The sequence below is a fragment of the Panthera tigris genome, chromosome E2 (genome assembly GCF_018350195.1).
Source record: "Panthera tigris isolate Pti1 chromosome E2, P.tigris_Pti1_mat1.1, whole genome shotgun sequence".
Lineage (NCBI taxonomy): Eukaryota > Metazoa > Chordata > Mammalia > Carnivora > Felidae > Panthera > Panthera tigris.
Window position 1 is genome coordinate 16,699,989 of NC_056674.1, and position 12,440 is coordinate 16,712,428.

At 35.7% G+C, this 12,440-nt stretch overlaps 2 protein-coding genes across 6 annotated transcripts in view; both read right to left on the minus strand.

The window, feature by feature from the left end:
* LOC102957648 (zinc finger protein 383-like) overlaps positions 1-12,440 on the minus strand; it is a 51,592-nt gene that overhangs the window by 20,768 nt on the left and 18,384 nt on the right. The gene's annotated exons all lie outside the window — the stretch shown is intronic.
* The window catches only part of LOC102957945 (zinc finger protein 345), a 28,089-nt gene continuing 17,487 nt past the window's right edge, over positions 1,839-12,440 (minus strand). Inside the window, exon 2 of the mRNA XM_015544119.2 lies at positions 1,839-3,792. Coding sequence (XP_015399605.1) covers positions 2,277-3,713 — 1,437 coding nt within the window. The 5' untranslated portion in view covers positions 3,714-3,792 and the 3' untranslated portion in view covers positions 1,839-2,276. The remainder of the gene's footprint in view (positions 3,793-12,440) is intronic.

Genomic DNA, 12,440 nt, shown 5'->3' on the forward strand with positions numbered 1-12,440 from the left:
GCACAGAGCCTGACACAGGGCTTGAACTCATGAACCTTGAGATCATGACCTGAGCCAAAGTCAAACACTTCACCGACTCAGCTGCCCAGGCACCCTGAAACTGTATTTCTTTAATGCACTCTGATATTCTTATATCCTGATATCAGGTACTGCCTCAATACTATGGGTGCTGCAGCAGAGAAACAAGTTTCTTCAGCAGCATTCTATACAGGTGGGGAAGCTGGGCAATCACCCACTATTATCACTTGCAGAAGTCATTGCTGGTTAGTTCAGCAACATGGTGTGCTGCCTTGGGGAACAGGTAGCACTGGTGAAGTTCATCTTACACCCCCCAACCCCCACCGTTTTTTGTTTTTTGTTTTTTTTTTTTTTGCTCTAACAGAGTGCTAGAATCTTTCCTCAGGAAATCTGAAGTTCTGCAAAGGCTCTCTCATCTGTGAGTGTCTGCTCAAATCAGCACTCTCCAGATTTACCCTGAATGCAGCCAAGAGGGGCTGGGGCTGGTTCACAGACTTCTGCTGTTTCCCCAGTCTGTACCAAGGACTATCAGCTTATTACTTTATGTGGTGGGTGAGACTCCTCTCAGGTCCTTTAGCTTATGGTGTTGGATCTCACAACAACCACAGAGGCCTTTTTTCTTATAGGTGGATGCTGAATTTTAGTTGTTAAACTTGGAGGCCAAATGAAGGCATGCATTTTATGCTGTCATTATGCTGAGGTCATTACTCAAAGTTCAAATTTCTATGAAGGAGCTACCCTCTTTATTTTTACCTCAGTATGAATTTTGCCTTCTCACACATTACAATCTCATATTTTTCTTTATCAAGATGAATTATCCCTGTTCTATAAGAAACAGATGTTAGTCAAAATTTTCTTATATTCATTTACATGAATATCTTTTTTTTCCCATTATGATGTCTTTGATGTTGAATAAGACAAGGATACTAGCTAAAAACTTTTCCCTAAAAAAACAAAATTGAAAGATAATAATAATGACGAAGGCTAATACTATGCAAGTTTTATTATGTGATAGGCACAATTGTAGAATCCACATAACAAGCCTCTGAAGTGAACGAATTATGCCCACATTACCAAAAGCACATTATATATGCATATAAAATGACCTGGAAGAATAAGTCAGTTAACATTTAGGAAATAACTGGGTCAAGAATGTTGGCCAAAGGGAAGCAGAGCTTTATAATGTATAAATCTTTAAAAGTAGAAGAGATCCCACACATTTTCTCTGAAATGAATAAAAAACAAAGCAGACACATTCAAAAGGGGCCATCAAGATAACTCTTTATAATGGTAAAATTTTCAATATTTGACAAAATAGGGGTTTGATAAAGACAGGTGAATACTTTGAAGCCAATAAAAGAATAACCAATATATTTACAACAAATATTAAAGGCTGGTTATAGTATAGCACAGTCACACTTTCTGTCAAAAACAATGATATGTAGTTTTAAAGAGTTTGCTCCAAAAGTTTGATAAAGATTGTCTATGACTGGTATGATTACAGATAACTATCTACTTTGTTCATATCTACATTAATATAGAGAAAAATTATTTTGCAAAAAGAGAAGTATAAACTTTATAAAAGGAAAATAAAGCAATCTTCCAAAACAAAAGATACAGATCCACAAGATACTAAAGGATACTTAAAAGTAACAGTAACTTAACACGAACAAAATGGAACACAGATACAAACACAGATATGCAAATTTAGAAACAAAGACTGACCCGATATCCATGCTTTATATGTATAAAAATATAACTTACCATCAAACAGGCAATAAAAAATACAAAAATATAGTTATTAAATAAATGGCATTCAAATGAGAAACAGGAAGAAGGCTAAATTTAGACCCTCAATAAATAATTTAAAGTAATTTTGAGATGGATTAGTAATTCTGTATAATGCACAAAAAATTAAGAACATAAAAAAAAACAAAGGTAGCAGGATTAGCCCCCAAGTGAATTTTTCAATGTTTAAAATAAAGGCAAAATACAATAAATGGTTTTTTAATTTTTAATATTCACAAGTATGAATTTTCCAAAAGCAATGAAAGAATGAATATAGACAGAGATCTTCAGAGTGGTTTTTCTTTTCCTGTATAAATTCTTTCAGACTAAGTGGTAAAGCATAAGTAAGGCATTTGTACCTTAATTACATTTGTAGTGACTCTCACCAGTATGAATTTTCTTTTCTGTCCTGTGTCCTTCCTTAACCACATAATTCTAACTTATAGAGTTTCCAATTCACAGATCTACTACTAACCAGTATGACATTTTTTATGTTGCTGAATCTCTGAACCTCTCCCAAAAGCCTTTCCACATTCCTTACATTCATAAAGTTTCTCACCAGTATGAATTTTCTGATGTTGAGTAAGGCTTGAGCCTGTACCAAAATTCTTCCCACATTTCTTACATTCATAAGGTTTTTCACCAGTGTGTATTCTCTGGTGCCGATTAAGAGCTGAACCACTACTGAAGGACTTTCCACATTCTTTACATTCATAGGGTTTTTCACCAGTGTGAATTAGCTGGTGTTGGATAAGTTTTGAGCCACTACCAAAGGCCTTGCCACATTCTTTACATTCATAAGGTTTCTCACCAGTATGAATTCTCTGATGTTGAGTAAGGTCTGAACCACTACTAAAGGCTTTCCCACATTCCTTACACTCATAGGGCTTCTCACCAGTGTGCATTCTTTGATGCTGAATAAGTTTTGAACCACTTCTAAAGGCCTTCTCACATTCCTTACACTCATAGGGTTTCTCACCAGTGTGAATTCTTTGATGTTGAGTGAGATCTGAGCCACTATTAAAAGCCTTCCCACATTCCTTACATACATAAGGCTTCTCACCAGTGTGAATTCTTTGATGTCGAGTAAGGGCTGATCCAAAACTAAAAGCCTTCCCACATTCATTACATATATACGGTTTTTCACCAGTATGAATTCTCTGATGCCGAGTAAGGGCTGAACCACTACTAAAGGCCATTCCACATGCTTTACATTCATAAGGTTTCTCACCAGTATGAATCCTTCGATGTTGAGTAAGGTTTGAACCACTGCCAAAGGCCTTTCCACAATCCTTACATTCATAAGGTTTCTCACCTGTGTGAATTCTGTGATGCCGAGTAAGGGCTGATTCAAAACTAAAGGACTTCCCACATTCCTTACACTCATAGGGCTTTTCACCACTGTGAATTATCTGATGTCGAATTAGGCCTGATCCAAAACTAAAGGCTTTCCCGCATTCTTTACATTCATATGGTTTCTCACCAGTATGAATTCTCTGATGATGGGTAAGGTTTGAGCCACTACCAAAGGCCTTTCCACATTCACTACATTCATAAGGTTTCTCACCAGTATGAATTCTTTGATGGTAAGCAAGGTTTGCACCACTACCAAAGGCCTTGCCACATTCTTTACATTCATAAGGTTTCTCACCAGTATGAATTCGCTGATGTCGAATAAGGACTGATACAAAACTAAAATCCTTCCCACATTCCTTACATTCAAGGAGTTTCTCATCAGTATGTATTCTCTGATGCTGGTTATTGAAAGTGGGCATGTCTTCAGAAGTAAATATCATTTGACTGAAATGTCCTTCCTGAGATTCCTGTTTTCTCTCAAACTGGCTTTTACATTCCCAATCACCTCTGAAACTTGAACACTCAATGCTGTTTTTTAAAAGTCTTTCCATTATCTCTCATCAGGATGATTCTACTCCATAAATATCCTTTTTCAGAAATAATTTCTTGGTCTCAACCTTGATTCACAGTCTGAAAGAAAATATAAAAGCAAACATTCACTTTTTTTGTGCTCTGGGAGGAAAAAAAACTTTTATAATAGAAATGAAAAGACTTAACCAAAACTAATTTTCATAAAAAGTAAGTAGTTTATACAGTTCTCAAATATGATGGGGCAACTTGACAAACAGATAAGGAAAGTAAAAAGAATGAGAAGTCACACTGGAAGGTAAAGAGATATTTAGGAAAATAGATTAGTCAGTTGTTCCTATAGTGATCTAAATAAAAAAAAAACCTTCAAACATGGGACCTTGATAAATATAAAGATGTCTAGGCTCTACTCCAGTTTTGTAAGAGAATAAATCTAGCGTGATATACACTTTAAAATGTGGGTAATTACCAATTAACCCATTTCTTAGGGTTGTTTGGAGCACTAACTACACCTAGAAAAAAATCTAGGATAAATAGTCAGGTAACAAACATAAATTGCATAGAATCTGAAGGAAATAAAAGAGAATGTTACTTCAGATACAGCAGTATCCTGATGAAAGATTAATGTGATAAATGAACAATGAAGAAGGAAGAATCTATTGTGGTTAGAATGTGGCTTATTTATGCCATTTGATAAAATCCATGTTTGTGTAGGAAGTCTATGAAGCTAAGCTTGGGAGAGCAAAAAAGGGGATACAGCAAAAGCTACTGTAATTGAGAATCTAGTTTTAAAATCTGAGAGAAAGGAATAGCAGATAGCGGTAATGTGGTACTATTGGCAGATTTCAAAGATGCAGATAAGTATTCTGAACCCCAGCTCCAATGATTATTGAATAATTCTGAAATCACACATAATGTATATATGTAGTTGTATAAAGTAACTGCACAGTGTTTAGTAGCTATTATTTTGTAAGACTTCTATGCCAGAAAAGAAACTAGGAAAATGAATGGATTTAAGATACCAATTAAGTCCCTGAGCAAATATGTCAAGCCCCAAAAGGTGAAAACATCTGAGCTCCATTCTCTTCCTATAACACTCATACAGCAATCTTGTTTGAGGTTGGCCTAAATATGTCTTGAAATTGTTCTTTCCCTCTCTACTGTCAATAGATGATCCAGGCCAAAATTATCTTTTATTTGGATAAAAAAGTAGCATTTTATCTAGCTGTCTGCCTTTCTAGTTTTCCACCCCTAACAGCCAGAGTGATATTCAGCCTGGCACTTTCATGTTCAAAATGCTTCAGTGGTTCCCACTGTTCTTAGGGAAAGACCCACAGTCCTTAACTTGGTCTTAACAATTCCTTAGCAACCTGCCTCCTGCATGCCTCTTCAACTTGCTACCTATTTCCTTTTAACAATAAACTACAGCTACATCGGTCTTCTCAGTTCTTCAAATGCACTAAACTTTAACCACCCCCCCACCACCACCACCACCAAACACACATGATTTCATCTGCCCTAAATAACCATCCATACCACCATCTCCACTGCCACCTCTTTTGGCCTTACAAGCTCCTGGCCATTGTTCAGGTCTCTGCTAAGTGGCATATCCTAATAAAAATCTTTTCTGAATATTCAATCTTAACTATGCACATCTCACCATTATCTCACAAAGCACTTTGTTTTCTTCCATTCTTTGTGTTTTGTTTGGTAATGGGTGATTACACATTTGTCTCCTACAATTGCAAATTTCATATTTGAATGTTTGCTTAATGTCCGTCTGCTACAGTAGAGCCAAACTTCAGGAAGGAAGGATAACCAATGTCTGTGACTTTAATCAACTTGAACCCTGGCACATACAAAAAGAGCAAAGTACATTTAGTGACTGCCTAATGTAGTAAGTTAGTTTCAAAATTCAAAATAAGTTAGTTTGAAAATAAACTTCTAAAAACAAGATTTCTCTAGAAAGAGAATACACTTTTCTCTCAAAGAGAACAAGTGGATCGCATGCAGTTTTTCCTGCCCTTTTAACAGACTCACTGAAATGAATGAAATGGATTTTTTTAAAAAAGGACCAAACCCACAAGGTCAAAGACAAGTAAAGAGCAGCAACAAAACCTTTTGAAGTGGGAAAGCATGAAGACAAATTAAGACTAGCTTAACAAACCAAAAAATGATAAAACCTAACCCAAAAAGTAAGGAAAAGGATGATTTATCCTGCAAAAGGCTAGGATCCTCAGTAAATTCTAAAACTAGAAAGTGAATGGTTGTTGAGAAAAAGAGTATTTACTGGTTTCACAATATCACTCTACAGATTATTTACTAATTATAAAGGGAAAAATATACCTTTGTACTGGGAAGATTTAGTATTCACCACTTCTAACCTTCAGTTATAAAATCTGGCTATCACCAATAGTGCAACAACCTGACATTATGTGCCTCACCAATGTAATGCAATAAAACGTACACTGTCTTATCACCTACACAGCATGCTTGCCAAATCTAAAGGAGATTGCCATCTCTAAAGGAGAAAGCCATCAGAGAAACGGAGGTTGTTGAGACAATCTATAAGAAAACTGTCTTGAATTCTCTAAAACACTCAGTGTCCTATTAAAACAAAACAAAACAAAACAAAAAAAATGAGAGCCTGTTCTAGATTAAAGAGACTAAAGCATTGAAGAGGGCGTCTTTTGGGATGAGCACTGGGTGTTGTATGGAAACCAATTTGACAATAAGTTTCATATAATAAAAAAAAATTTTTTTTAATGTGAAAAAAAGAGACTAAAGAGACTCAACAACAAAAATAATGCATGAATCTTGATTGGATTGCAAACAAGCAACCAAATAAATGAACAAAAAAACAAACAAAATTACATCAGCTAAAAAACAAAAAACATTTTGGGGAACCCCTGGAAATAATTGAACAGGAAATGTTTGAGGTGATATTAATGAGTTAATGTAAATTTTCATAGATTTGTTATGTCATTGTTATTGTTTGGAAAATGTCCTTATACTTAGAAGATACATACTAAAAGTATTAAGGGTAAAGTGTCCAGATGTCCCCAACCTGTATTCAAATGATTCAGGGGGAAAAAAGTGTGTGCGTGTGTGTGTGTGTTGTGTGTTTAGAAAGACAAAGCAAATGTGGCAAAATGATAACAATTGGTGACTTTAGGTGATGACTATATAGGGTACACTAAAATATTCTTCCTTTTAAAAAATATTTTTTTAATGTTTATTTTTGAGAGACAGAGAGAGACAGAGAGAAAAAGAGCGAGCAGGGGAGGGGCAGAGAGAGAGGAAGACAGAATCTGAAGCAGGCTCCAGACTCTGAGCTATCAGCACAGAGCCTGACAAGGGGCTGGAACTCCTGATAGTGAGATCATGACCTGAGCCGAAGTTGGATGCTTAACTGACTGAGCCACCCAGGCGCCCCTGAAATATTCTTTCAAGTTTGCTGTATATTAGAAATTTTTCAAAGAAAACAGAAATTACAGATTGTTTTAGAAAATAGCATTTAAGAAATTTTCCAGACCTGAAGGACATGAATCTCCACATTTAATGGACTTACTTGATACCTAGCATAAAAAATAAAAATGATTCACACTAAGATATGTTTTACATTAGGTTTCAGGACACTAGGAACAAAGAAAAGAACTTAAAAGGCTCCAAAGAGTAAAAACAGGGCATCAATAAGAGAGCAGGAATGAAAATGGCTTTGAAGTTCTCAACAATATTCTAAACCAGAAGTCATAACCTTAAAATTCTAAAGAAAAATATTTCAAGTAGAATTCATGTCCTGTGAAAGAACAAATATACTGGTTGAAAAGCCCTTTTCAGATATACTAGAATTCACAAGTTTAACACATTTATCCATTTTTACATGCCACCTACACAAAAAAACAATTTTGATAATTTCACGTTTTCTTAGAGTAAACCAAGAAACAGGAAGGCATGAAATCCAAGAAATAAAAACTCAACAAAGAAGAAGGGAACAGAATTCAAAAAGTAGGCAAAATGTAGAATGATAGTGGGCAGAGAAGAACAAAGGATTGTAGGAGGGCTGTCTAAACATAGGAAATGCCAAATTTCCCAAAAATTTGTTTTCTAAAAGACTGAGTATGAATTAGTGATAGTTAAATGGACAACGACATATCACCCCCCCCCCAAAAAAAACAGGCAACATTACATAGCAAATTAAGTTGTACAGCAAAGTAAACATGACTCATACCTCAGTTATGAATAAATTCATGATAAAGAGTAATGAGCTTTAGAATGAGAGAAGATATTTATTTACATTTATTTATTTTTGAGAGACAGAGAGAGACAGAGCACAAGCGGGGGAGGGGCAGAGAGAGAATGAGACACAGAATCTGAAGCAGGTTCCAGGCTTTGAGCTGTCAGCACAGAGCTCAACGTGGGGCTTGAACTCACAAACCGTGAGATCATGACCTGAGCCAAAGTCAGATACTTAACCAACTGAGCCACCCAGGTGCCCCGAGAGAAGATATTTATAAAATATTTTTTTATCAAAAACCTAGTATCCAACATATAAAGATCTTTTTCAAATCATTAATTAAGTTAAGCTAAAAGATCCAAGAGAAAAGGAACCACTAAATAAATAAGAAGATATCTGTTATCTAATAAAGAATTAGTCTTGTATTTGTCCCAGGTTTCTAGATCATAGTTTCTAAAACTCTTGGAATTTCCTAAGTGATATAAGTGTCTTTCATATTGGATCACACTTGAGTTTATGCTAATGAGGTAACTCATGTTGTGCCTGTGTAGGTAGCTTCAGCATTGGAGGCGGTCATCAGAAAGACTGAGCCAGCCCAACCTCTGGGAGAGCAGAGTGAAGCTAGAGACAGAGATCAATTATGCAGGCAGTAATTAAGCATTCATGTCACAGTGGAACCCCAATAAAAAGCCTGGACACTGAAGCTCAATATAATTTTCTGGCAGATAAACACATTGATGAACCAGAAAGGTAATGTACCCTAATTCCACAAGGAAATTCTACAGAAACCATAGTTGGGTTCCTTCCAGATTTTGCTTATGTACCTCTTCATTTGGCTATTCCTGATTTGTATCCTTATGGTTTATAATAAAACTTTAATTCTGAGAATAGTGCTTTTCTGAATTCCAAGAGTCATTCTAGTAAATTATTAAACCTGGCAGCGAGGGCAGTCACGGGAACCCTTTCTCCATAACAAGATTTGTAGCCAGTTGGTCTAAAGTAGGGAGAGGTAAACACTTAGCTAAAACCTGTGGAGTCTGACACCAACTCAGGGTGATTAGTGACAATTCAACTGCAGTTCACCAGTTGGGGTTAAAAACAGAATAACATCCCATGTGCACAGACTGGAAAACTTAGGAGTGTTAAAAGATAGCAAAACTCAAAGCAATCTGCAGATTCAATGCAACCTCTATCAAAATTTCAATGGCCTTTCTGGAGAAATGAAAAGCCAATCTTCAAATTCATATGGAATGGGCCCGGAATAGCCAAACAAAATTGCAAAAGAAAAACAGAGTATGAAGATCTACCTCCCAGTTTCAAAACTTACAAACAAAAAGCTACAGTAACCAAAACACTGCACACCGACACAAGGATAGATCTATGGACCAATTGGATAGAACTGAGAATCCAGAAATAAACCTAAACTTCTATGACCAATTGCCTTTCAACAAGGATGACAAGTCCATTCAATGGGGAAAAGAAAAATATCTTTAACAAATGGTGCTAGGACAACTGGATAAATATATGCAAAAGAACGAAATCAGATCCTCTATCTCAATTCACATAAAAAATTAACTCATGAAAATGGACCTACTTCTTTACACTACACACAAAAATGAAATCAAAATTAATTAAGGACCTAAATGTGAGAACTGAAACCATAAAAATCCTAGAAGAGAGCACAGGCAGTAATTTCTCTGACATTGGCCATAGCAACATTTTTCATAATGTCTCCTGAGACAAGGAAGATCAAAGCAAAAACAAACTATTGGGACTATATCAAAATAAACAGCTTCTGCACAGCAAAGGAAACAATCAATAGAAATAAAAGACAACCTACTGAATGGGAGAAAATATTTTCAAATGACATATCCAATAAAGGACTAGTACCCAAAATATATAAAGAACTTTTATAACTCAACACCCAAAAGACAAATAACCCAATTTAAAAAACGGGCAGAACCCATGAAGAGACATTTCTCCAAAGAAGACTTACAGATGGCCAACAGATGCTCAACATCACTCATCAGCAGGGAAAAGTAAAAAAAAAAAAAAAAAAAAAAAAGTAAAAACCACAACAAGATATCACTCCACACTTGTCAGAATGGCTAAAATCAACAACAAAGAAACAAAAAGTGTTGACGAGGATGTGGAGAAAAAGGAACCCTTGTACACTGTTTGTAGGAAAACAAATTGGTGTAGACACTGTGAAAAACAGTATGGAGACTCCCCAAAAATTAAAAATACAATGATCCAGTAATTCCGCTAGTGGGTATTTACCCAAAGAATATGAAAACACTAATATGAAAAGATATATGCACCCCTATGTTTACTGCAGCATTATTTATAATAGCCAAATTATGAAAGCAAGTCAAATGTCCACCAATAGGTGAATGTACAAAGAAAATGTGGTGGGATACCTGGGTGGCTCAATCGGTTAAGTGTCCAACTCTTGATTTTGGCTCAGGTCATGATCTCACAGTTCGTGAGTTCGAGCCCCAAGTCGGGCTCCGTGCAGACCATGCAGAGCCTGCTTGGGATTCTCTCTCTCTCTCCCTCTCTCTCTGCCCCTCCTCTACTCACGCTCTTTCTCTCTCCCAAAAATAAGTAAATAAACTTATAAAAAGTTTATTTATATGTATATATACATATATTTAGATGTATTTTATATGTATATATACATATTTATATTTATTTAGTTTATTTATATGTATATGTGTACTTATGTGGTACATATATATACAATGGAATATCACTCAGCTATAAAAAATCTTGCCATTTTCAACAACATGGATGGATATAGAGGATGTAACACTAAGCGAGTTAGTCAAAGATAAATACCATATGATTTCACTCATGTGTAATTTAAGAAGCAAAACAAAGAAAGAAAAAAGAGACAAACAAAAAACCAGACTCTTTTTTAAAAATTATTTTTAAGAGAGAGAGAACACAAGCAGGGGAGGGGGAGAGAGAGAGAGAGAGGGAGACACAGAATCTGAAGCAGGCTCTAGGGGAGAGGCAGAGAGAGAGAGGGAGACCAGAATCTGAAGCAGGCCCCAGGCTATGAGTTGTCAGCACAGAGCCCAATGTGGGGCTCAAACTCACAGACCATGAGATAATAACCTGAACCAAAATCGGATGCTTAACTGACTGAGCCATCCAGGTGCCCTTGGGTTATTATTTTTAAGATATATTTTTTGGTCAAATATTGTGGAGTGCTTCTGTGAGGGTGGTTTCAAATGAGTTCAACATTTAAATAAGTAAACTGACTTGTGAGTAAATGACTGAATATAACAGACTGCCCTTCTTAATGTGTGTGTGGGCCTCATATAATCAATTGAAGGCCTGAATAAAACAAAAGTCTGAGTGAATAAAGGGAATTTCTCCTGCGTGACTGCTTTCTAGCTGGGCCATACGTTTTCTTCCTGCATTTAGAATCAAACTGAAACATTAGCTCTTCCCAGATCTCAAGTCTGCTGGCCTTTGGACTGGAATGACACCATCAGCTCATCTGGTTCTCTAGCTTGTGAACTGTAGATCTTGGGGCTTACCGTTCTCCATTACTGCATTAAAATAATTCCTTATTATAGCTTTATGAATTTCCTATTGGTTCTGATTCCCCAGAGATTCTAATCTTCCTCCCCTTTATCTATCTATCTATCTATCTATCTATCTATCTATCTATCTATCCATCTATCCATCTATCCATCTATCCATCTATCTATAAACACGTGTGTGTGTGTGTGTGTGTGTGTGTGTGTGTGTTGTTTAAGTAAGAATCATTGTACATGTACAGCACTATCTAGAGAGACTAACCTTTTTTGGCTTTTCTTAGTACAACTGAAAAGAAGAGTTTGAGAACATTCAAGAAAATTCTTTTCCCTAAGTGAGAATAAACTTCCATTTTGTCCATGATATCGTTGGCTAATTTTATTTTTTTATATCTTCCCTGTAGACTTAACTCCAAACTATTTTGGTTAAGAACATTAGCTCTGAAGTCTGACAAATCCAGCTTTCAATCCAATTCCTAACACTCACATCCTTGGGTAAATTATTTACCCCACTAAAACTCTGTTTTCTCATTTTAGAATATTGACAAGAAATTATCAGTTTCTAAGGTATTATATACAGACCCTTATACACAATAAAGCTCAAGAAATGGTATTTTAATTTTTCAATCATCCTTATCTTATGCTATGTGGTTATTTTGTGTAAGTCCACAAAATCATAATAAAGAGTGTTCTGTTAGACAGTCTATTCAGTGTATTGTCAGATCACCTATTACTTTTTTGCTTTTGATTCTCTATTATAATTGTATTGGAATTTCATTTTAAATTTTATTGTTTTTAAGATACAACTTTAAAAAATGATTTAATATATACATAAGTGGCAATATATGACAAGCATACCAATGTACTGAGGAAGGGAGTGCTACATTCTTGTTTTATGTTCAAAATCTACATATGATTTGAGGGGTGCCCAGGTGGCTCAGTTGGTTAAGTGTCTGACTCTT